This window comes from Mustela erminea, chromosome 11 (genome assembly GCF_009829155.1).
Source record: "Mustela erminea isolate mMusErm1 chromosome 11, mMusErm1.Pri, whole genome shotgun sequence".
Lineage (NCBI taxonomy): Eukaryota > Metazoa > Chordata > Mammalia > Carnivora > Mustelidae > Mustela > Mustela erminea.
In genome coordinates, this window is record NC_045624.1 from 27841537 (window position 1) to 27868165 (window position 26629).

Here is a 26629-nt window from a genome sequence, read left to right on the forward strand (position 1 = left end):
ATATAATTATGGGTTTATTTTTGGATTTTCTATTATTTGTCCGTGTGTGTCTTTTTGTGCCAGCACCATACTGTTTTGATTTCTATAGTTTGTAATATAACTTGAGGTCCAGAATTATAATGCCTCCAGCTATGCTCTTCTTTTTCAAGATTGCTTTGGTTGTTCAGGGTCTTTCGTGGTTCCATACAAATTTTAGGATTGTTTGTTCTAGCTCTGTGACAAATGTTGTTGGTATTTTGATAGGGATTGTGTTAAATGTGTAGACTGCTTTGGGTAGTATAGCTATTTTAACAATATGTGTTCTTCCAATCCATGGGCATGGATTGTCTTCCAATTTCTTTATATCATGTTCAGTTTCTTTAATCAGTGTTTTTATAGTTTTCAGAGTCTTCGATCTCTTTATTTAGGCTTATTCCTAGGTATTATTTTAGGAACAATTAAAAATGGGATTGTTTTCTTAATTTCTTGCTGCTTCATTGTCAGTGTAGAGAAATGCATCAGATTTCTGTAGATTGATTTTGTACTCTGCAACCTCACTGAATTTGATTATCATTGGTTCAAGCAGTTTTTTGGTGGAGTCCTCTGAGTTTTCTGTAGATAGTTTCATGTCATCTGCGAATAGTGAAAGTTGGACCTCATCTTTGCTGATTTGGATGCCTTTTATTTCTTGTCTAATTGCTATGGCTAGGACTTCCAGTACTATGTTGACTAAATGTGAGAGGGACGGGCACCTGGCTGGCTCAGTCATCAGAGCATGTGACTCTTGATCTCAAGATTGTAAGTTTGAGCCCCGCATTAGGTGTGAAGATAACTTAAGAAAAATCTTAAAAACGAAAACCCACAAACAAAAAATGGTGGTGAGAATGGACATTCTTTTTTTTTGTTCCTGATCTTAGGGAACATTGAGGATGATAGCTCTGGATTTTTCATAGATGGCCTTTATTATGTTGTGGTGTGTTCCTTCTGACTTTGCTGAGGGTTTTTATCATGAATGGATATTGTACTTTGTCAAATCCTTTCTCTGTGTCTATTGAAATATCATACAGTTTTTATCATTTGTTATTGATGTGTTACATTCATTTGTGAATACTGAACCACTCTTACAATCGAAGAATAAATATCACTTGATCATGATGAATTTTTTTTTAATGTATTGTTGGATTCAGTTTGGTAATATTTTGTTGAAAATTTCTATATGTTCCTCGGACATACTAGCGTTTAGTTCTCCTTTCTTGGTGTCCTTATCTAATTTTGGTATTATGGTAATGCCTCATAGAATGAAGCTGGAAATTTCCCTTTTCTATTTTTTGGAATAGTTTGAGAAGGAAAGGTATTAACCATTCTTTAAATGTTTAATGGAATTAGCCTTAGTGGGTCCTGGACTTCTGTTTGTTTTTATTTAATTTCTTTGCTTGTAATTGGTCTTTTAAAATATTTGATTTCTTCTTGTTTCAGTTTTGGTAAGTTATATTTCTAGAGATCTATCCATTTCCTTTAGATTGCTTACATGCATTCATAATAGCATTTGTAGGCCAACGCCCCGGCGGAGAAGCTGAGGTCATCACTGAATTTTGAAGTATTTTAAGTGGATACAAAACTGTTTCAGCAATGCAGACAATTAAGTGTGTTGTTGTGGGTGATGGTGCCGTTGATAAAACATGTCTCCTGATATCCTACACAACAAACAAATTTCCATCTGAGTATGTACCGACTGTTTTTGACAACTAAGCAGTCACAGTTATGATTGGTGGAGAGCCATATACTCTTGGACTTTTTGATACTGCAGGGCAAGAGGATTATGACAGATTACGACCGCTGAGTTATCCACAGACAGATGTATTTCTAGTCTGTTTTTCAGTCGTCTCTCCATCCTCATTTGAAAATGTGAAGGAAAAGTGGGTTCCTGAGATAACTCACCATTGTCCAAAGACTCCTTTCTTGCTTGTTGGGACCCAAATTGATCTCCGAGATGACCCCTCTAAGATTGAGAAACTTGCCAAGAACAAACAGAAGCCTATCACTCCAGAGACTGCTGAAAAGCTGGCCCGTGACCTGAAGGCGGTCAAGTATGTGGAGTGTTCTGCACTCACACAGAAAGGCCTAAAGAATGTATTTGACAAAGCAATATTGGCTGCCCTGGAGCCTCCCGAACCGAAGAAGAGCCGCTGGTGTGTGCTGCTATGAACGTGTCTCCAGAGCCCTTTCCGCACAGCTGGTATCAGCATCATACTAAAAGCAATGTTAAATCAAACTAAAGATTAAAGATTAAAATTCGTTTTTGCAATAATGACAAATGCCCTGCACCTACCCACATGCATTCATGTGAGACAAGGCCCGTAGGTATGGTCCCCTTCCCCCTCTCAGTACTAGTTAATTTGAGTAATTGTGTATTGTCAGAAAAGTGATTAGTACTAGTTTTTGTTTTGTTGTTTCAAAAAAAAAATTTTTTTTTTTTTTTTAAAAGCAAGGCATGCTTGTGATGACTCTGTAACAGACTAATTTGGGTTGTTGAAGCTGCTCCGGGGCTCCATCCACTCTGGAGAATGATCTGGGACATTTAGGGTTTTTTGTTTTTGTTTTTGCGGGGGTGGGGTGGGGTGCGGGGAGTGTGTGTGGGGTTTGTTTTTATTTAGTTATGTTTTTTAAATTCATTAACCATCGGATAGCCCTTAAGGGGAGGAGGACTGATTGATTCCACATTTCACTTCCTAGATCTAGTTTAGAAAACTTGTTCCCCACCTGGTGCTCTTAGGAAGGAGTATAGTAAATGCCTCATTTAATAACATACTCCTTTTTGAAAGTTGCCTTTTCTCTCCACCCTTGAGTAGGTCCAGTATTTGATGAAACTCATGAAATGGGTGGAACCTGTCTTGCCCCTCCTCTTTTCTAGGATGCACTATATATGTGACTGTGACTTTCAAGGAAATTTGTTTGCCATGTGCTGATTTTTTTTTTTGAAGTTAATTTCTAACTTCTTTCACTGATAAATGAAGTATTGCACCTTTTGAAATACACCAAATGGATTGAGTACGTAATTAAAAAACTTTTTTTTCCCCCTGTCAAAAAAAAAATAATAATAACATTTGTATGTGATATTACTTCTCTTTCATTTGTGATTTTATTTGGGTACTTTGTCTTTTTTTTTTTTTTTAAATAAGTCTGCTGGAGAATTATCAGTTGATTCCTCCCCCCACCACCAAGAACAAGCCCCTGGTTTCATTAAGCTCTGCCCCCCCCCGCCCAATTTGTGCTCCAAACTATCATTTCCTTCCTTATGCTGGTTTTAAGTTTTGTTTGTTCTTTTTCTAGTTCCTTTAGATATAAGGTTAGCTGGTTTGTTTGAGAGTTATCTTTTCGACATAGGCCTGTATTGCTATAAACTTGCCTTTTAGAACTGCTTTTGCTGCATTCCAAAGGGCTAATTTTAATTTCAAGTTAGTTAACATACAGTGTAGTAGTATTGGTTTCAGGAGAAACCTTGTGTGTGTGTGTGTGTGTGTGTGTGTGTGTGTGTGTGTTGGTGTGCACGTGCGCACTCTAAGGTGGTTTATTAGTACCCACTCTGGGGAGCCCTGGGCTGAGGGTGTCCAGACAGGGAAACCAGGCCTGGCTTTATCATTTTATACCTTATCACTGGATAAAGTATTCTTGAATGCATATTTTTTTCTTTTTGCGCATTGAATATATGATGCCACTCTTTTCTGGCCTGCCAAGTTTCTGTGGACAGGTCTGTTGCTAACCTTATGAGTATACCCTTGTAGGTTAAGGACCTTCCCTAGCTGCTTTCAGAATTCTCTTTGTATTTTGCAAGTTTGACTATGATATGTCTTCATGTTGACCAGTTTTGTTGATTTTTGAGGGGATTTTCTTTGCCTCTTGGACTCAAGTGCCTGTTTCCTTCCCCAGATTTGGGAAGTTCTCAGCTATAATTTGCTTAGTATACCTTCTAACCATTCCCCCCCCCCCCCATGCTGCTCCTCTTCTTGGACTCCTATGATGCGGATATTATTGCGTTTTGTGGGATCCCTCAGTTCCCTAAGTCTATATTTGTGATCTGATAGTTTTCTTTTCCTGTTTTTTTCATCTTTATTTTCTTTCATTTTAACTTATATATCACTTATTCAATCCTCTTCTTCTTCCATCCTTGTTGTGATAACATTAGTCAGTTTTGCATCCCAGTTACAGCATTTTTTATGTTCGCCTGACTAGATTTTAGGTCTTTTATCTCTGCAGCCAGTATTTCCTTGGTGTCTTCTAGGCTTCTTTCAAGCCCAGCTAGTATTCTTATGACTGTTGTTCTAATCTTGTTCAGATACATTGCTTACATCTATTTTGGGAAAAATTCCTGGTTTTGATTTCTTCTTGATCTTCCTTTTGTGGAGAATTCTTCTGTCTTGTCATTATATTTCTTGCTCAGGAAAGTAATAGTATATTAAGAAGGGTTCATACACTGTACAGATCCTGGTGCTTCAGGAAGTGCTTCTGGTGTACACTGGGTGCACTCTGTTTTATTTTGTCATTCTTTTTTACATGTCAGTCCTCTACAGAGTTCCTTCTTGCTCCTCCTCCTTGGGAATTGTTTGGACCTTTAACTAGGTGTGCTTTGGTTTCTTTAAGATAAGCCTGATTTTAAAAAGAAGGGTGAATGGGATACTGGCTGGTTCAGTTGGTTAAATATCTGCCTTTGCTTAGGTCATGATCTTGGGGTCCTGGGATTGAGCCCTGTGTCTGGCTCCCTGGTTCAATGGGGTTTGGGGGACAGTCTGCTTCTCCCTCTCCCTCTGCCCCTCCCCCTGCTCATGTATACATACTCTTTCTCTCAAATAAGATCTTTAAAAGAAAAAAAAAAAGGTGGTGAACAAGTAGTCCAAGAAAAAAGAACAACAACAACAACCAAAAAAAGCGAACAAAAAAGCGTAATCCTGATTCCAAAGAAAAATAAAGAAGGAAAAAAAAAAAGCCTAAAAAAACAAGAAAGGGAAACAAACCAACAAATGAACAAAAAACTAGACCTGTAATTCCAAAGAAAAAGAAATTTTTAAAAAGAGCATAAAACTTTTATGAAGTTTTTTTTTTAGGAAGAGGAAAGCCTGACCCTATTTCTGCCAGAACTGAAGTTGATACTTTGGAGCACTCTATGATCCATAGACTTGGTACATGGGTGGGGGGGGGGTTGTGTTGGACTGCTGGGGAAAGGCCTGCTGCACTGGCTCACAATCAGACCTGTTCTTTATTCCTCTGTCAGGGGGTGCAGCGGGGTAGGGGACAGAGCTACAGGGTTTGTTATAACTGATTTTAGCCTGGAGGCACTGTGTTTTTCTCTGAAGTCTGACTGTGATGGTGGGCAGGGGAGTAAAAATGATGTCACTCTGCCTTCTCGTCCCTGGGAAGGGGGAACTCCTGACCACTGCTGTTCAGGAGGCCTTCACAAAAAAGCAAATAGTCTCCCCTCTTGTGTCCCAGGCTTTCATCAGATTCCTGCCTTCAACTTGTCTGTGCCAAGCCATCGGCTTGCCTGGCTCCACAGTCACAGTTCTGTGTTTTATCTCTGGCCAGCAGCTGAAATTCAAAATTCCAGGCCCACCACAGAGCTCTATGCTGGGCTTCATCTCACAACCCCAAGATCATGACCTGAGTGGAATTCAGAAGTTGGACCCTTAACCAGCTGGCCACCCATGTGCCCCTCAAACTCCAAATCTTAATGGACTCAGTTAGGTGTGGATCCCCCTCCCTTGGAGGAGAGCCTCACAGAGCTGTTCCTGGTGCCCTTCTGTCTGAGAAAAGCAGTTCCTGCCTGCATGAGTGCCTGAAGTCTATAAGGAAGCATAACAAAAACTGCAACCAGGTTATCTGCCTTCTGCACATCTCTGTCTCCTACTGTTGAACTGCTGCTCCATGGTGCCCAGCAGGTCTATTGTCCTTTGAGAGGGAAAATCCCCTCTTCCAGTGTAGTCCAGGAAAGTAGACCAGGTGTGACCCAGGGAATCTGCACACCCACACACTGAGGCATCTTGCCTGAGCCCTATGCACTGCTCTTCTTGACTTCTTTCCACAGAAGGGGCTCCCTCACTTTCACAGCACTGTGGCTTTTCTCTTACCCATTCATGTCTCCAGAACTCATATTGGCCATGTTCTCTCCTTCCAGTTGGGCCAATTGTTGTTGTTGCTGTTGTTGTTGTTGTTGTTGTTTTTAAGGTCCTCTGATCATTTTTCTAGTATTTCAAAATGATTTGATGCTGATCTATCTGGGTTCAAGGGATGAGGCAAGCTTAGGTTCTCCCTACTACTTCTACCATCTTATTTCCTCCATCAATATATGTCTGTATCCCAAAGGTTTGGGGCCATTATTTTCAATTGTTTCCTTGTACTTTCAAATTTTACTTCCTGGTTGCCCCATTCATTATTTAGTAGTAACCTGCTTTTTTTTTTTTTTTTTTTTTTTTTTGGTGGGGTGGTCTTTCTGGATTTTTTTCTTGTGGATGACTCCTAGTTTCATAGCCATTATGGTCAGAAAAAGATGCATGCTATCACCTGGATTTTTTCAATTTGTTGAGACTTGTTTTGTGACCTAATATGTGATCTATTCTGGAGAATGTTCCATGTGCACTTGGAAAAAAAAAATGTGTATTCTGTTGTTTTAGGATGGAATGTTCTGAATATATCTGTTAAATCCATCTGGTCCAGTGTGTCATTCAAAGTCAGTTTTCCCTTGATTTTTCTGTTTTCATGATCTGTCTGTTGATGTGTTAAAGTTCCCTATTACTATATTATTAGTGATTAGTTCTTTTATGTTATTAACTCTTTTAACTATTTTAGTGCTCCCATATTGGGTGCATAAATATTTATAATTGCTATATCTTCTTGTTGGATTGTCCTTTATTATATAGTGTTCTTCTTTGTCTTTCGTTACAGTCTTTGTTTTAAAGTCTGTTTTGTTTGGTTTAAGAATTGCTATTCCAGCTTCCTTTTGGCATCCATTTGCATGATAAATGCTTCTCCATCCTCTCACTTTTCTTTTTTTTTTTTTTTAAGATTTTATTTTAGAGAGAACATAAGCTAGAGGGAGGGACAGAAGGAAAGGGAGAAGCAAACTCCCTGCTAAGCAGGGAGCCAAACACAGGACTTGATCCCAGGACTCTGGGATCATGACCTAAGCCAAAGGCAGATGCTTAACCATGTAAGCCACCCAGGCTTCCCTCCATCCCCTCATTTCCATTCTGCAGGTGCCTTTAGGTCTGAAATGAGTCTCTCTTGTAGGCAGCATATAGATAGTCCTATTTTTTTATCCATTCCATCACCCTATGTCATCTTGATTAGAGCTTTTAGTCCATTTACATTCAAAGTAATTATTGATATATGATTATGTGTATATATGTAGAGAGAGAGAAAAAGAGAGCCATTTTATTACCTTTTCTCTTTCATTTTTTGCTGTTTTTTTTTTTTAAGATTTTATTTATTTGACAGACAGAGATCATGAGTAGGCAGAGAGGCAGGCAGAGAGAGAGGAGGAAGCAGAGTCCCTGCTGAGCAGAGAGCCCGATGCGGGGCTCAATCCCTTTACCATCTGCACACAGAGACATTGCCCCTTTTAGCAGCATTGCTGTCTCACAGCGGTGGAAATCCAGATAGTTTTGCCAGCAGTTCCTAGTCTGGTTCTGGTTGGGGAAGTGGCTGTCAAAAGGGACAGTCTGGTAGTTCTTGCTTTTGGTCTTGATGTCTTCTGCCATGGTGCTGACTCTAAACACATCACAGCAACACCTCATAGCTCAATGTGATCCTTAGCAGAGATTCCAGAGTCAGACCAGAAGCAGCTAAGTTGATGGTTGTTTAAGTTTGAACCTATTCTTTACTCCCCACATTTTAGGTATACAGAAATACTAATTTTTACTGCTTTTTGTCTTCTACCTTTACACTGTCACTTGGTCTCCCTTTCTCCTCAGAGTCCCCTTTAATAGTTCTTGCAGAGCTGCTTTAGTGGGCATGAACTCCTTTAGTTTTTGTTTATCTGGGAAACTGCTTATCTTTCTTGTTCTGAATGCTAACCTTGCTGGTTAATACTGTAGAATTCTTGGCTTCAGGTTTTTCCCATTCAGCACTTTGAATATGTCCTCCCATTCTTGTCTAGCTTCAAACTTTCTGCTGAAAAATCTGCCGATAACCTTATGGCGTTTCTTTTGTATATCATGGGGGATCTTTGGTCTTGCTGCTTTTGGTGTTTTTTTTTTTTTCCTGTATCACTATATTTTGCCATATTTAATTACAATACATCTTGGTGTGGATCTGCTTTTGTTAATTTTGTTGGAGGTCTCTGTGCCTCCTGGATCTGGATATCTGTTTCCTTCTCCAGATTAGGGAATTTTGCAGCTATTATTTCTTCAAACAGATTCCCTGTTCCCTTTTCTCTGTCCTTTTTTGGGGGTCTTCTATAGTATGAATATTACTACGTTTGATTGACTCACTGAGTTCCTTAACTCTATTCTCATTTTGCATAATTCCATTTCTCTTTCTTTAAGCTCGATTTCTCTTCATTAATTACTCTGTCTTCTAGGTTATTAATTTGTTCCTCAGCTTCTTCCAGCCTGCTGTTTGTTCCATCAAATGTGTTTCTCATTTTGTGTTTTGAGCCCTTTATCTCTGCTGTGTTATTCTTTATCTCTGTGTTAAGGGTTTCACTTGTGTCTTCCACTCTTTTCTCAAGTCCTTATGATCATTGTTAGTATCCTTATGATCATTGCTTTAAATTCTCCATCAGGCATGTTATGTTACTTATATCTGTTTCACTTAGATCTCCTGCCGTGGCCTTGTTCTGTTCTTTCATTTGGGATATTTCTCTGTCTTATTTTGTCTAAGTCTGTGCCTGTGTCTCTGTCTTAGGAAAGTCATTTGCTTCTCCTGTTCTTGAGAGTAAAGGCCTTATGAAGAAGAGGTCCTGTAGTGCCCTGCACTTTAGTGTCCTCTCTTCCCCAGGGCCTGGCACTTCTGTGGTTGTCTTCAATGTGTGCTGCATGCACTCTGCTATCGTGTCCCGACCGCTTTTTCCTTCAGGTCAGTCTTGGGCAGAGGCTGTCTGTGTTGTGGGCAGTATTTGGTCCCTGGTCTGAATGTGGCAAATTTTAACTAGGTATGCTCTGATTTGTTTGTGAAATGAGATCTTTCTCTGCTGCCACCAGAACAGAGGACTTGCAGGACTTGGAAGAACTTCTGGGGTGGGAGTTTCAATGTGGGTAGAGGGTTTGAGCCAGTCTTCTGAGAGAGGAGGGTCCTGCCAGGTCCAAGACTGAAGCAAGTGTGACAGGAAGGGTAGTTCCACCAGAGTGTGGGGATTAGGGCTTGGTGTAAGCAATTCAGTAGTGAGTGTGGGTGCTGGCTAGGTCCTGCTGGTGGCCCTGTGTGGTGTGAAGGGTGGGGAAGGAAATAGTACCTACTGGTTCCTTTGTTCCTGGGGTGGGGGTGGGGGGTCTCTCCCTTCATGCTTCCTCTCTGGGACATCCTCTGAGATGAGCAACTAAATTCCCCCATTGTATGACCCAGATGCTCTTCAGGTTGGCATTTCCACCTCGTATGCCTATGGGCTGTTTATCCTTCCTTCTTGCAAATAGCAATTTCAGTATCTTCTGAGTTCTCCCAGAGCCAAGTGTGCTGACTTTTAAAACTCCAGGCTTTTAGCCCTGCTGGTTGCAAGACCTCAAGAAATTGGGACCCTGTCACTTTCCAAGCCAGTTGCCATAGAGGTTCATTTTTCTCTGTGTACTCCACTCTATCCTTAGTCTGTCTCTCACCCTTCCTGAAACCACAGCTCTCTCCCCATGACAGGGTCCACAATCATTTTCTCCCAATCTGCATCTCTGCACTTCCCACTTTCCTTGATGTGGCTTCTTCTGTCTTTAGTGGGTAGAAGTTGTCCTGACAGTCATCAGATTGATTTCTGGGGTATTTACTATGATTTCATAGGTACCTACTTATATTCCTAGGACAAGGCAAGCCTAGGGTCATCCTGCTCCGTTGCCATCTTCCCACAGTCTACTTTCCCTCTTGATTTATATGGAATGTCAATCATTTGGTTTTCCCACCTGCATAATTTTAATATCATCCCAATAAAATGCAGTGGAGCATAAATAATTCAACTCTATATCTTGTATAGAATGAATTTTTATGTGGATTTTACAAACCCTTCGTTTCCTTAAATCTCAGATTAAGTTTTGATTCATTGGTGACCTGAATGTTCTTGGGATTCGATGTGGGTTAGTAATGCAACAATTAATTGATAAAATAAGACACCTTTTCATCATACTGAATAATACCATGCCAGGAGAAGTTATCAAAAGGTTTGCTACTTTATTTTGTTTTTATGGGAGGTTTCTGGGTATGAGGGAATAAAAAAGACATTTTGTTTGAAGTTCATCATGTACACTAGGACAATAATAATCAAAATAAGCAAATTCTATTTTCTTCCCACCTTTGTGAATCCCAAAATACTTAGTCTAATGGGCAATCATATTAGCTGTTTAGTTGGAGGTGGTAAGAGTCATTTATGTAATAGCTCTCTAGTCTTTAAGAGCGAATGTTATATGTAGAAAAGTGATACCAGATGTTCTGTGTCAATATAGAGACTTTCTTAGAATTCTAGGATTTTAATCAGAAAGCTTCTAGGGATTAGAGGATTTGACTGCATTTTGGCTGGGGGTATAATAGAGGGCCTTCTGGGTTGCTGGGAAAGTTGATTTCATTTAGAACTTTGTGTTTTCAGTGTTACTGCTGATATGATTTAGGGCTTTGAGGTGCTGAAATGTAACAAAATTAATCTCATACAGTTTTCTTATAACAGTTTGAGGTATGACTGAGATATATAGATATGTTGATACACAGCCTAAAGGATTTTTAATTCAGTAGAGTCTACTTATACAATAGAAAGTGTTGTATATGGCTGTATATTATTCCATTTTTCAAATACAGACATGTGGATGGAATTCTTTTGGAGAGAAAATGATCCTATGGTACTAAAGAAGGATTTTCTGGACAACTGTTGTCAAGGTCATTCTTAGTGGAGGAAAGACTTGTCAAATCATCTTTAAGAGGTGATGATTTGACAAGTCTTTCCTCCACTAAGAATGACCTTGACAACAGTTGTCCAGAAAATAAATAAATAAATATATATATATATATATATATATATATATATATATATATGTAATTTTTTTTTTAATGGGTGGCTTTACAAAACAGAGATTGCCATAGCTGCTGGTATATCTTAATCCTTTGAAGAATAAATTCTTGAAAAGTCAAACATTTGACAGAGACTGAGTACTAGCTCCTGTACTAGTAGAGCAGCAAGGAGGGGAGGAACACAGGTTTTACAACAATAAGTGAACACTGCTCCTCACAAGACATTTTAAATCAAGCTAAAGTATGAACAGACGCAGGCCTCTAACTATGTGGACTATATGGCAAGTTTGACTGTCAAATAGATGCAAAAACAATGGGTCATAGGAGCAGGTGCTTTCATCTGGGGAGATTGCAAAGGAAAGACTGAGATGAGTCTTGAAGGTTGAGAAGAACTTTATGTGATAGAAAATGGAGGGGAATAGGCTGTAGAGAACCAGAAAGGGGAAGGAGGGCCCAGTTGGGGAGCCCCTGCCACGCCAGCAGTGTACTTGGTGATTTACCAATAATGTGGACGTGGTCATCTGATGCTCCTCCGTGGTGCTGGGAGGCCGAAGGTACTTCTCCAACCTTACAAATGAAAAAACGGAGGCACAGTGTGGCTCCCCTCACTCAGCTAGCATGTGGTCAGGACTGGGATTCCTAGCAGGTCTGTCACACAGCTGGGGGCTTCAGCACAGTTGCTGTGGGTATGATGACTCCACTCTCCTGTTGTTGATTGTCTGCTGCCTCCCAGGAGGAATTCAGTTACCTCATAAATGAGGAAAGGTTTTGTGACCTGGAAAAATACAACTGATCTAAGTGGGAAAATCTTCTTAATCACCTCTACCCTGCTATTTCTGACTGCTAAGAGCTTACTCAGAGTTAACTGTGCTCAGTGGGACTGGTCTTAGGAAGGCAAAACATAGAAACTTTCAATGACTGACTTTGGCTTAGGAAGGTCTAGAAACTACTTTAGGGTTTAGAACAACTTTAAAAAGGCAGAGCCTCAAAAGCAGCCTTTCATATACATTTGGTCTTCATTGTTGACTTTTGTTAACTACAGGAGCAAAATAGTCTATTAAGACAACAGGACAGGGACACCTGGGTGGCTCAGTTGGTTAAGCAGCTGCCTTCGGCTCGGGTCATGATCCCAGCGTCCTGGGATCGAGTCCCACATCAGGCTCCTTGCTCGGCGGGGAGCCTGCTTCTCCCTCTGCCTCTGCCTGCCATTCTGTCTGCCTGTGCTCGCTCTCCCCCACCCCCCGATAAATAAATAAAATCTTGAGGAAAAAAAAAAAAGACAACAGGACAAGTTTTGGTGGTTATTCAGAAGATTCTGCTTTGGTATCCCCCCCTCCCCTTTATTGAGTATATTTTGCCTATTCTCCAGCCTTTCAAGCAAAAATCCAGTCTGAATGATTAAGTTAATATTAAGATGTCTTTTGTCCTGGGATCAAAGTAAGATGACCATACCATCATATATTTTCCTTAGTCTTATGTTTACTTAAGGGCCTTCATCTCCTCCCTCTGTCCTTCTAAATGCAAAGGTTACAGTGTAAATGTTTTCCCCAATTACTTCTCACATTTTGTTAGTAATGTGTTCCTTCTCCGTTGATTACTGTTCTATGTTCTAACTAGGTAGACTGAGAAGAAAAAATTGTCCTTCAGTTTAGTGTTAGTTATGTGAACCTTGAATTCTGAATGTACAATGGAATATAATTAGTTTGGTTTACACCCATTACATTTTAAAGGGATTTGGTCATATCCTAAATGCTCATTTATCTTTGTGTTCAAGTATGGCTTTAGGAAATCCACTTTGGAATATTAAGTCTACAGAACAATTAACGATTGAACTCATGATGCATATTCTAACTATATTATGCTCTATAATTATCACCCTTATAAAGATAAAACTAAGTATTATTGCATGAGGAATAGTATAGGTTAGAATATGGAGGATAATGACACTAACAATTTATTCAACCTTCACTGAGAACTTAAGATGTGCTAGATATCGTAGTAGAGGATGAATACTGAAAAAAAGTAAGATTGAGTCCCAGCCTTCAAGGAGATTAATAGATAATATTTTAGAGGAGCTGTATCAACTGCTACATAATAAACCACCCCAAAACTCTATATCAGAGAATTTTTTTTTCATAAACTAAAAAATGAGAGCCAGTATCTGTTACTGCTCAGAAGTCTAGGGTTGACTAGGTGAGTCTAAAGGTCTTGCCTAGACTTCGTCTTTATGATCACACAGACATCTTTACTTGTGTTGGGCTCTTGCACATGTTGGCCCATTTGTAGATTGATCTAGAGTAGTTTCAGTGAAGATACCTAGGTTCTCTTCCAAGTAATTTCTTCTCATCTATTAGGCTAGTCTTCTTTACTTGAGGGTGTTGGCATTCTAGAAGCTAGGGAATGGGGAAGAGTATAAGGCCTCCTGATGCTTAGGCTCAGAACTGACACATCAGTACTTCTGCCCTAGTCTGTTCACTAGTACTTCTGTCCTAGTCTGTTCACCTGCGTAAGTCACCAGTCCCTCCAGATTCAAGGGGTTTAGAAATAAATCCCATCTCCTGATGGAAGGACCTACAAGTGGTGTTGCTAGAGGGAGGGAAGTAATTGGTGTCATTTGCAATCAGCTTACCTACTATAGAGACAGACAGTTTTGCACAAGGAATAAAGCCTTTGTAAGGTCTTATATAGTGACTGCTACAATAGTTCAGGGAACCATAAGCTGTTTGAATTGAGAGAGCATAAATTTCAGGACTGATAATGGTAGAAAATGAGGCTGGATCTCAGGAAAGAGGACCAAGCTGGAGAGGCTTATATTCCATCCTTAGACATTTGGGTGTTATCCTTTGGTGAGAGCAAGCCATCTAAGGTTTTCAGCAAACATGAATGCTATTGTAAACTTCATTACTTTTTGTCTATAGGTTGCTCTGGCAACAGAATGAATCCAAGGTAAGCAAAACAGTGATGGGAGATAAGATGCTATTGCAGAACTGTACACTGTGGGAATAATTTTGAAGGCTAAACTAAAGCAGTGGGAAAGTACTCATTCAAGTGTGGTGAACCTGACCAATGTTAATCATTCATTCAAACAAGCTCTCTTGAGCCAGTGCTCTTAAGTGTTTGAGAAATGTGAGTATTCTCTGGGCATCTTGGAGCTTTGGAGCTCTATACAACTAAGCTTCTTCATGCATCTGACTGTTAGGCATGCAGTAAATAGAAAGGAATAGTAATCCTGGCTCACAGTAGTGAAGAAATCATGGTTAGTGATGTGGTGATTTAAAATGTGTGTGCTTTGGCTGTTTGTTTTTTCTAATATTCTTAATTACCAGAGCTTTAATGATACTGAAAGTCATTATGTTGGTTAATATAAAGAATAATGAAGAGCCTGAGTAAGTTCTGTTTTCTTTTTTCATACATCTGGACCTGCCCTAGTACATAATATGTGACTTTCAAGGTAATTCAGAAACCTATGTTATTTTACAACCTTACTGTATTTCACTTTACCATACTCAGAACTCTTTTCTGGGTTGAGAAATACTAAGAGGAGGAGGTCCATTTGTATGTTAATCTTTTCTTGCATACGTCTGAGAATATGTAAGAGTAGTGATTAACTTATGGGAGAAATTGAGAAAATACATTGTTTAGAACTTACAGTTTACAATAAAATATAATAAAATGTTGGGGCGCCTGGGTGGCTCAGTGGGTTTAAAGCCTCTGCCTTCGGCTCAGGTCATGATCCCAGGGTCCTGGGATCGAGCCCCACATCAGCTTCTCTGCTCTGTGGAGAGCCTGCTTCCTCCTCGCTCTCTGTCTACTACCTCTGCCTACTTGTGATCTCTGTCTGTCAAGTAAATAAGTAAAATCTTAAAAAAAAAAAAACTATATATATATATATATATATGTATATAAAATAAAATGTTAAGCTAAGATTGTTTTATTTTTAAATATCTTTTAAGATAACTACTTTCAAAAAATATGAGCCTTATTTTCTTTTTGGTGATTCTCCATGAACTACTTTGGGTCAGTAATCTGTTCTGCCAAATCCCATTATGCTACATTTAATTACTTGCAGAAAAGCTACATAGTTTCCTAGCTTAAATGAACATCCAGTGTGTTTTGTAGATTCCTGGAGATCTCGAATATCATAGCCTGGGGTACCATGACTTGTGAAATAATTAATTGAACAATGTTTTTTCAATATTCCCTGTATCTTTAAGATACTGTTGGAGTGATGCTATGTGAATATATTTGGCCTATTTCTCTCATCAGAGTAGAGATTTCTGGAAGTTTGAGCATTCTTAACAGAAGTTGATGAAGAGCAGAGGGATAGAGAGAGGTCACCTGCTTTACTCACCCACAACTTAATGAAAATTATAACCTTCCTCGAAATTTTAATTGGAACCTGGAAGTTAAAATACATATATGCACATTCCAAATTAGTGTATAACTCCTTTCTCCTGTCTAGACGATGACCTCCTTAATACAAGAGCCATATTGTGTTCCTCGTAATATAGGCCCTGGCTCCTGTCAGTACAGAGTATGGAGTGTGCTTTACATGTTTGTTATGGTTAAAGATAATTTAAATGTTGTTCCTTTGGGTAAAACCAAGGAATTTAGAGCCTGTAACTGTTTTGTTTCCCTACTCACATCCACTTTATACCTTTTTCCCTTAGTGGCAGAGTACCAGTGAGGTTTGCAGTCCCCCTTACCACGTGCTCTGCTAGGGGACTTGTTCTCCCCAGCAAGGTAAACCATGATTAACCTGAGTTTCTACTACGTTTTCTAAGGGATCCGTTAGGCATGGGTTTGTGAAGCACTGCTAGCCAGAGTGACATCAAGTTTTTTAGAGATGTGGCAGAAGGAGTCTCTTTGTGCTTCTAGAGGGTCTGCCATTCTGCCTGTTGATATATGGAACAAGAGGAGCTGCCTTCAGGGATCATGAGGTGAGCCTACGTAAGACGAAGAGCAGCGTACATGGGGAGAACGACAAGATGGAAGCAGAGGGGAGTTTTGAACCCCTGGATCAGCCGACCATAGAAGTATAAGTCAGTTCTCTTTAATCGTCCTGCAGAGTTCAGAGTGAAAACTTCTTTCACCTTGCTGGTGAAAAGAAAGGAAGTCTATAGATTGAATAAATAGTCTAAAAGGAACAGATTAGAATAGCATCAGTCCTTCAGTCCACATGCCCTTCTGCTTCTTCTCTAGTCAACTGTCCCAGCCCCAGGATAGAAGACTCTGGGGTCTGGTCCTGATAAAATAGATGCAGTTTGTAATGAGGTTTCATGGACTGATAGGTTGCTTGTGCAGGTCTCCATTGTTTCTATTCCAAGGAAAAGGGGAAATGGTGATAGGATGAGGGCATCATTTTTGATAGATGTATTGTCAGTTATAAAAACTTACTCCCTGATACGAACTCAGATGTGGTTGTTTTTCATGGAGAAGTGAGTTTTGGGATGGTTCCTTCCTCCCAAGCCTGTTCCATTAGTTTCTCAGCCTTAGTATTGACGTTTAGGACCAGCTAATTAATTCACAGAACATCATATGCATTTGGGGATGTTTGAAAGTGTCCCTGGCCTCTACCAATAGATAGATGCCAGTAGTACTGTTGTATTGTGACAGTCAAAAATATCTCCAGACCAAAAAAAAATCTCCAGAAATAGCCAAGTGTCCCTCAGAAGGGAGCATTGTCCCCCATTCGGAAACCACTGTGTTGAAGGCAAAGGATTGTTTCTTATGGTTGCATTTGTTCTAAGACGCAGGCAGAAGACTCTCACTGCCTTAATCACTTCACCTTATGGTGAGAAAAATATAGTTAATTAGTAAATTTGTCAAATCTTCCCAAACATACAAAGAACCTTGAGATTTGAGTTGTTTTGAGCCAAAATATATTTACTATTTAAACTATTTACCCTTAAAAATTAGAATTGTTTTTTCTTACCATTTACTGAGGCATAAATGACAAAAATGGTACATATTTAAGGTGTACAATGTGATGGTTTGATATATGTATACATTTTGATACAACAATTAAGCTAATTAACATGCCCATCCCTTCACATAGTTACCCTTTGTGTAAGAGATAAGGACACTTGAGATCTACTCTTTTAGCAAATATTGAGTGTACATTATTATTTCCTATAGTCACCATGCTGGGCATTAGGTCTCTACAACTTAATGATTTATTTTTTTAATAAACTCATTTGGAAGGAGGTAATTCCAGTGTTTTAAATTCTATTCCAGTGGTGTTTTTCCTCAAGTGCAGCTGACACACCATGTTACATTACTTTCAGGCGTACACATAATGTTTGGACAAGTTTATACGTGATGCTCTGCTCACAAGCGTAGCTCCCATCTGTCACCGCACAGTGCTGTTACAATACCATTGACTATATTCCTTATGCTATGGTGTTTATACCCATGACTTAGAGATGACTTCTTAAAATCCTACCCCCAAATGCTAAATAATCACAGGTGTAAACAGTCTCCAATGTGATGATGTAAACCGTTGTCTTAGCCAGGCTTTTCTTCGTTGCTGTTAATAGAATGGGCCAGGGATTCACTTGGGTTTGAAGCTGGGAAAAGTCTACATTTTATCTATCTTTACAACACGACGATCGAAGAAAATGGTAGGAACGATCCAAGTTTGTTTCCAATTTTATTTTTAAAAATGAATATTAAATATTATGGGCAGGGGAGTACAATTAAATGTTTTTATCAAAATGAAAAATTCTTTCAACACGACTCTGGTTTCTTTGTCTTTTTGTCTGTGGTGGTGAGGTACTGTTGCTGTTGTATCCCCAGGGTGTTAGAGCATGCCTAAGGGCATACGCTGTGTCCTCTATAAAGGGAATAACAAATGTTTGAATGTTGCCAATTTATTGAAGCCTTGAAACAGACTTCAGGTGAAGACTTCAAATAGAAGCAAACCAGCATTAAAGGATCTTTAAAGCAGTAGAGATGCCATGGTTTGCAACAATGAAGTAATACAGTGATAGGTGACGGTTGTGGTCTTCCTTTCCTCAATCCGCTATTACCCTTCCAGTTACCACACCTGTTAATTCAACCTTTGCAGTAACTCAGAGACTTGTCTGTGCCTCTGCTTCTCTTCTGCGCTCTTTCAGGAGTCCAAGCCACTGTCTACTTAAGCTCATCTCACCGCTCTACTCAACGACTCCCGTTCACTTCCCACAGAAGGCAGCCAAAGTGCACTGGATAACAAGTGAATGTTTTGAAATGCTTATAAGTGGCCTCCCCAGCCTGGAGCCCTCCAGCATGGTTCTCTTGTCCTGGGGACCTAATCCGAAGCCCTTGGTTGTAACATTTACGTCCCTGAACGCTGACTGCTATCTGCTTTCCCCTCTCATTAACTTTCGCACTCTCTCCTCTCATCTTGGCCAACACCGATCGCTTCCGATCCTTCTACTTGCTGTGTTCTTTGCTGTGCTGGGGTCTGGAAACTGGCATTTCCTCTCTCTGAAATAGTATTCTTTTCTTGGGTAATTCTGACGTGTCTTTCAAGTCTTAGACTGAGTACCACTTCCTTAGGGGAGCAATGCTTTGGACGGCTAATCAAAGTCTGACTCCTTTGATATTATTCTTAATACTCTGGTTTTCCTCTCAGAACCATGCTGTCTCAACTTTCAACTATACACCTGGTTTGTGTTTAAATCTGCCCCCACCAGATAGTGCGCGCCAATAGGTGTGTGTGCGTTTGCTTCTCCACTGTATGAACCAGACTTAGTGTTTGCCTAATGCACATTGGGTTCTTAGTAACTATTTTAGTGAAAAGTTGAATTCCCCTTGTAGGTTGGCAGTGTATCAGTCTTACAGCATGTTTATTATCCTCATGTTGAATCTGGGATAAGCATTTAATGTTGAATCTGGGATAAGCATTTAATATTGGAAGAGAGTGAGAATGAGTTGTTCCTACTGTCCAAAGATTAGCATATTGGATAGCGTAGAACCATGCATGAGAACTGGTGACTGGCCAACCACATACACTAATACATAAATGATTTATACTTTGCTTAACAGAAAAACAATGAATATAAAGTATTTTTTAGGCAGCTTTTCATTTAATCCAGAACTGGAGAAGAAACTCAAGGCTTAAAAATAATAAATTTCCCCATTTATTGCTTTAGAGTTTATTCAAATTGTTCTATCCCATGAGTCCTAGCTTAGTAGCTTTTTGGCCAATAGGATTTCAGCATGCAAGGCTCTAATATAAGCAACTGGATTGGCTTAACTACCTCTGATGTCACAATTTGCCCATTAGGAAGTCATAGTTTTCTTGAAATCACATTGTAGTAATAACAGCTCTTGTTATTCTGTTTCATTATAAGAAACGTAATGTACCAAAAATAAAAATGCTGGAAGGAGCAGCATACCTTTGATCGACGCAGACCTTTTTTCATTAATGCGCTTTGATATCCACTGCCAACCATTGGAGTTAGCTTCTTTGTTTTACGATTGACTTTTTGTTTTTGTTCGTCAGTTACTAGGCAGATGGAGGAATGAGCCTACTTCGAATTACTCCTTCAACTCATAGTTCTGTTTCATCCCAACTGTTGAGGCTTAGCGTCTTTCTACTATTTAGCCTTCCTGCTTCTAAAGGAAAAGCCATTTGGACAGCCCACCTGAATATAACCTTTCAGGTGGGAAATCGGATTATATCAGAATTAGGAGAGAGTGGCGTTTTCGGAAATCATTCTCCTTTGGAAAGGGTGTCTGGTGCGGTGGTACTTCCTGAAGGATGGAATCAGAATGCTTGTAATCCTATGACCAACTTCAGCAGGCCTGAACAGGCAGACTCTTGGTTGGCCCTCATCGAACGGGGAGGCTGTACTTTTACACATAAGATCAATGTGGCAGCAGAGAAGGGAGCAAATGGGGTGATCATCTATAACTATCCAGGTACGGGCAACAAAGTGTTTCCCATGTCTCACCAGGGAACAGAAAACATAGTTGCCGTGATGATAGGCAACTTGAAAGGCATGGAACTTTTGCACTTGATTCAGAAGGGAGTCTATGTGACAATCATCATCGAAGTGGGGAGAATGCATCTGCCATGGCTGAGCCATTATATCATGTCTCTGTTCACCTTCCTGGCTGCCACAGTTGCCTACCTTTTCTTGTACTGTGCGTGGAGACCTAGGGTGCCCAATTCTTCCACCAGGAGGCGAAGACAGATAAAAGCAGATGTGAAGAAAGCTATTGGTCAGCTTCAACTGCGCGTGCTCAAGGAAGGGGATAAGGAACTAGATCCAGATGAAGACAGTTGTGTTGTTTGCTTTGACATTTACAAACCCCAAGATGTAGTACGTATTTTAACTTGCAAACATTTTTTCCATAAGGCATGCATTGACCCCTGGCTTTTAGCCCATAGGACATGCCCCATGTGCAAGTGTGATATTTTGAAAACTTAAACCTGGAGAAGCTTCCGAAGATGTAACCAAGTTTTTCCAAAGATTAAAATGAGATGAATTCTCTTTTAGCACTTTATGTAGAGAAAAAAAAAACAACTTCATCTTCTCTACCTAAGTACTAAAGAGGATGACACTTGTGTGTTTTAAAAATAAAACTCCATATCATGCCCAGTTATTTGAACTTGTTGTTTTTTCATTAGGTTGCTACGTTTTTGCCCATATCCAAGTAAGAATATTAGTATATGTTAAAAGCAAGTTAGTCTGCAAGCTAAAATGGTTGTGACATTGAGGCCACAGGGAGTCGTGATACTTGAAGGTTTCTTTTTTATATTTTATTTCCGTATTTTTTATAACATATTGCTGTTAACTTTGTTTTTTTTTTTTTTAAATTTTATTTATTGACAGAGAGAGATCACGAGTAGGCAGAGAGGCAGGCAGAGAGAGAGAGAGGAGGAAGCAGGCTCCTGCTGAGCAGAGAGCCCGATGCAGGACTCGATCCCAGGACCCCGAGATCATGACCTGAGCCGAAGGCAGCGGCTTAACCCACTGAGCCACCCAGGCGCCCAACATATTGCTGTTAACTTTGATTATAGAGTTAGATCTTGATTTAATTCTCCATGGTTAATTAATATCAGGAAATGGTTTTCAAAGGTACTGAGTAATGTGTTGTAAGTAATTATTTTAGATGATAACACCTCTGGTTATGTAACTAAAATATTTTAAATGATTATAAGCTTCATTTAGGGCAGGATCACACCAAAAAAAAAAAATCACTTTTGTTTGCCAAAGCCCTTTAAATCCAAGTATAGTGAATTAGCTGTGGTAGCAGATTTCCTTTCTAGAAGTGATGTTAGTAAATAATTGTTTTCTTAAAATACTGGTGGTGTGTGGTGAGTGTGTTTCTGGCCATTTTGATATAGATCTAGAGTGGAACTAAAATTTTAATTAGCATTTCAAGTTCTGTATTTTACTTCTCTATTTGAGTAGATAAACGCAAACACCTATGTGTAACAATAAGCGGCTGAAAGATTTGAGTTCTGATTTTGACAAATATTTCTGAGTGAAATGCTAAACCATTGATATCCAATTTGGATGGCACTATGAGTCTACAAACATGTACTACACACTTGGGAGAATGGGTTGTATGATATAAAATCAGATTAATGGCCTTTGGGATAGAAAATGGACCGTGGTGAGCTATAGTTTACACAATAATATTTTCTTTTTATTCTGTTTTGGTTAGGTCTGTAGGGCCTTTTCCTCCTCCTTGCCTGCCTCAAATTATTTTGATTCACATTTCATAAAAAGAACTAGCTCCCTTAGTCCTGGTAAGACCCAACCAAAATGGTCTCTTAGTGTCCTGTGTGTAAAGGTCAGACCTTTGTGTTCAATGTCAAAGTTCTTGGTTTCCTAGCTAGTGGATAAGAACCACTGAGATACCCTCAGGAAAGTGTGTGACAGCACCAGGGGTTGGCCACATTCATTAGCTCACACGTTGTTTTGGTCTCGAGTCATTTTGTGCCATTGGTGTAAGTGCAGCAAAAATAAAGGCAGAGCTGACAATGGGTGTATGTGTAGAGGGTGGGTCTATCAGGGATGTTGATTTTGACAAAGGTTTTGTTCCATGCATCTATGACCTTTAACTGCTGTTGGTGGTTAACTCTAAATGGGAACCTTGACGTTTTTCTTTTTAAAATCAATAGCTGCCTTTTTGCTTAAAATGAATTATGCTAAACTAGACTGCTACATATAATTTTTTGCTTCTATTCTTCCTTTCTTCCTTCAAAATACTGTTAGATCAGTAGCAGATGCCAAGATCTGTGGAGAAAAGAGATTAGTGTTCTTTACCGCTGTCATCCCTATGGAGAATCCGTGTAAGAGTGAAGAAGGAGAACTGAAGTAATCTAACAGGATTTGGAAATCAAAATCCTCCTTTTAAAAATCAGAATCAAAACCAAAGTGAACCAACATACCTAAGCAAGCAATCATTAAATAAATTTAGTGTAATGGTTTATAGGCTCACTGGCACGGTGACCAAATGTGAGTCAAAAGTGGTATTAGAGTCCACTGCTTTTACCACATAATTATTCCTAGTACTAATTTCTAATTATTTAAAACTTGCCATTTTATTACGTTTCCTTGATGTATTGTCAAGAAAAATGGCAATCCCGTGGCTTTCTTACATATGCTTTCAAGTTTTGTATGTGTGCATGTTGTATGAATTTTATATTTTTTTGTTGCAAGTGCTACCTGTTAACATGTAGCTCAAGGATTGAGTTGATCTTACAACCTAGAAATCACCCATAACAGTATTTGAACCATTCAGGCCAGTACATTTCTAGCAGGCTCAAAGCTCTTCTCTAATTGGCTGTGTTGCCTTTTATGTCATAATCACATTACCCAACTGTAAACAGCATCTGGAGTTACATTAGTGAGACTGCGATTTTTTTTTCAATCTAAAGTGTTTCTCTTTCTCTCTCTCTAATAAAACATCTGAACCTCCTAAGACATCTTTAAAAATTTCTGACAAAAAACATGCTGGAAGACTGTGAAACTTGTTTTCACCCAGAAGATTTTTCTCATGTTGTTATTCTCCATTGATTGTCAACAGATGTGGAAGCCACATCTTTCTTTTGGGTTGGCACTTCAGTCTCTAGGTAAGGAGAGAGATGAATCTGCTCAGGCTTGGCACTCACGGAAACAACCCTGCATCTTCCTGGCTTGTGAAACTCGGTTTTCTTTGGCTTCTTTGTCAGAACTGTTGCAGAGCTAGTGCTGTTTGGACTGCTTACATGAACATATCCTTTCACGTTGGGAATCGTATGTTGTCGGAGTTGGGGGAAACCGGAGTCTTCGGAAGAAGCTCCACTTTGAAGCGAGTGGCAGGAGTTATCGTGCCACCAGAAGGGAAAACTCAAAATGCGTGTAATCCCACTACCAGTTTCAGAAGATCGAAGAACTCCGAGACCTGGCTCGCACTCGTTGAACGGGGAGGTTGTACCTTCACGCAGAAAGTTAAGGTAGCCGTGGAGAAGGGAGCCAGTGGCGTGATCATCTACAACTTTCCTGGAACTGGTAATCAGGTTTTTCCCATGTCTCATCAGGCATTTGAAGACATCGTCGTGGTGATGATCGGTAACCTGAAGGGCATGGAGATTTTACACTTAATTCAGAAGGGAGTTCACGTCACAGCTATAGTTGAGGTGGGGAGAAAACACATCATCTGGATGAATCACTATTTTGTGTCTTTTGTGATTGTCACAACTGCTACTTTAGCATATTTCATCTTTTATCATATTTGGAGACTTTGGGTAGCAAGGATTCAGAACCGGAGATGGCAGCGTTTAACGACCGATCTCAAGAAAGCCTTTGGCCAGCTCCAGCTTCGGGTGCTGAAGGAGGGGGACGCGGAAATCAGTCCCAACGGAGATAGCTGCGTAGTTTGCTTCGAACCCTATAAGCCTAACGATACAGTTCGTATTCTCACTTGTAAACACTTCTTCCACAAGAATTGCATCGACCCCTGGCTTCTGGCCCATGGGACATGTCCTATGTGCAAATGCGACATTCTTAAAGCTTTGGGCATTCAGGTGGATGTTGAAGATGGAACAGAATCTTTGCAAGTTCTCATGTCGAATGAATTGTCTGGTAACCTCCCTAGCGAAGAGGGGACAAACAACGAACTTCCTCCTGCGAGAGAGTCCGACAAAGTGACCAGTGTGGTGGAGGAGGAGGAGCCCACTCCTCGGAATGACAGCCAGCCTCCTGCGGTAGCAGAAGACGTTCCTCCTTCACCTTGACAGCATGGCCTTTGAGGAAGTGGATTAAACCTGTTTGTCAACTCAAGTCCTAATACTGACAAGCAGTTGGTTTGTTTGAAGTGTGGTTTTGTGTCCCTTTCTGTTACTTTGCTAACTTTCTCCATTCTCTGTCAAGCAGAAAAAAAGGCCTAGCAGGGTTTTTGTTTGTTTCCTTTTTTTGCCTTTGCTAAATGTTAACCTTTTGTCTGTCTGCCACTCCTGTGAGTATATATGTTTGTTTCTACATACAGGTGCATGTTAAAATCATGGACAGATCTTTCCCCCCTAAATGTTTGTTCATATATTGGGCTCTCTTTTGGTAAGAAAATATATTTGCATGTTTCTTATACAGAAACCACCAATTAAGTTTGGAAAAAAAAATTTATCCTTTACATGCTAGGAAGAGTAATAGTTTTGAGACTATATATATACTTATATGTATAAATATATATATAGTGCAATATATTACTTTTGAAGTCATTGTGCTGTGCTTTTTCATTCTTAGCCTGAAAATTATGCTGTATGGAATCTTATTACTGTTAGTCTTAACAAGCAGTTCTTTTCAAGGTATTAGTACCCTTTATGTGATTCGTATATGCATAATAATAGCAGTTTTAAAAGCAAAACATTAGCTCTTTTAAATAATTCTACATCCAGTGTTGCTTATAATTAATACACGTTTATAATGTGTAGAAAGATTTAAGTGATAAATCCTCTGATGTTTAGTTTTCCCATGGGTTCCACCATACTATCCAGTTTGTTTTGCCATTAAATATTCAAAATCTGCTAGGTTATTTTGGAGCGATAGGTATCACAATGTAGATGTTAATTATGACATCTTGGGATTGTGTCTGCTGTATTGTGTTTACTTGGGATTTGTTCACTGTATTCCCAGGATCTAGCATAGTGCTGGGCACTCAAATACTTTTGGAGTGAAGGAATGAATACTTTACTCATAATGTAAATATGTGTTAATATGAAAAACTGGGGCAGTTTATCCCCATAATACACAATAATGGGAAGTTAATCCTGAAAATTTTCACCCTAAATCTCCTTGAGAAAATGGAAAACTATGATTTTTAGTTCAGAATCCATTATTTCAATTTAGCATGCATAATTTTATTTTATCACGTTAGTCACCATACAGTATATCATTAGTTTCTGATGTAGTGTTCCATGATTCATTATTTGCATTTTAACACCCAGTGCTCCAGAGCGTGCATAATTTTAACAAGGACCTTTGAAATCTCCCGGACTAATAGTGAGGTTTTAGTTCTTGTGCAACACTAGAGAGAGATCTGTTAGGAGTGATTTCTGGAGTTTAAGGCTAACACTGGAATTCAGAGACAGGTGGATGGGCCGCTGTTGGTTCTAAGTATAACACCAAGCAAGACTGAAAGAGGGAGAATCAATCTTCTTTTTTTTTTTTTAAAGATTTTATTTATTTTATTTGACAGACAGAGATCACAAGTAGGCAGAGAGGCAGGCAGAGAGAGAGGGAAGCAGGCTCCCTGTGGAGCAGAGAGCCCGATGCGGGGCTCGATCCCAGGACCCTGAGATCATGACCTGAGCCGAAGGCAGCGGCTTAACCCACTGAGCCACCCAGGCACCCCGAGAATCAATCTTCTAAGGCTGGGGAGAATCGCCACACAGCACAGTGCATCCAAGACGACCAGGTCGGGGGGCGGGGCGGGGGTGGTGGTGAGAGGTGGGTGAAACCTGACTGGGTATACACAGGCTTTTTAATACCCAATCCTGGAGAGCTTGGACTAAGTTAATCAAAGGAGATGTCCTTTGAAAGAACCGTAGAGCACCCATACTGTGGAGGATTTAGTAGGAACGCGGTTTTGAGGATCTCAGTTTATCTGGCAGAATGAAGTCAAATTCTGAGGTACTAAGCATTGCATTGAAAAGGCACGACCCTGAGGATGCTTTGAGGGGCCACACCTAGTAGGATCTGAGGCTAAACCAAGATAAGTTGACTTTGTCAGACTGGCCACTGTTGGCATATTTGCCCCCAGGGCTAGCAGCTCATGGGGTGGCTAGGGTGGCTTCCACCAGCTGTCCAAGAGTTTAACTGGAAGTGAATGTATCTGGCAGGGCTGGGAGTCCCCGAATCCAGGTTCTAGAATCATTGTCATTCTTTGTCATCCTAGCAAATTAACCTGTGGTGTGTGTTCTCTAACAGACCCAGAACTTGAAGAATATGTTGTTTGCTCTTCACACTAACCTTGCTCTTGGCTT

The 26629-nt window shown here is 39.8% G+C and overlaps 3 protein-coding genes and 1 pseudogene across 23 annotated transcripts in view; all 4 read left to right on the forward strand.

Annotated features, from left to right (window-relative positions):
- Window positions 1–26629, forward strand: part of CADPS2 (calcium dependent secretion activator 2) — a 535725-nt gene that overhangs the window by 157302 nt on the left and 351794 nt on the right. The gene's annotated exons all lie outside the window — the stretch shown is intronic.
- Window positions 1538–25870, forward strand: LOC116569456 (annotated as a pseudogene).
- On the forward strand, window positions 17954–20756 carry RNF148 (ring finger protein 148). Its single transcript, XM_032305761.1, has one exon. It carries the CDS (start codon window positions 19674–19676, stop codon window positions 20583–20585), a length of 912 nt encoding a protein of 303 aa, XP_032161652.1. The 5' UTR covers window positions 17954–19673; the 3' UTR covers window positions 20586–20756.
- Window positions 22786–24773, forward strand: RNF133 (ring finger protein 133). Its single transcript, XM_032305760.1, has one exon. The coding sequence runs from the start codon at window positions 23255–23257 to the stop codon at window positions 24383–24385; it is 1131 nt and encodes a 376-aa protein (XP_032161651.1). The 5' UTR covers window positions 22786–23254; the 3' UTR covers window positions 24386–24773.

Bases quoted from the DNA above. Each gene is read 5' to 3' on its own strand.
- RNF133 (XM_032305760.1), top strand. From the start codon at position 23,255: ATGAATCTGCTCAGGCTTGGCACTCACGGAAACAACCCTGCATCTTCC.
- RNF148 (XM_032305761.1), top strand. From the start codon at position 19,674: ATGAGCCTACTTCGAATTACTCCTTCAACTCATAGTTCTGTTTCATCC.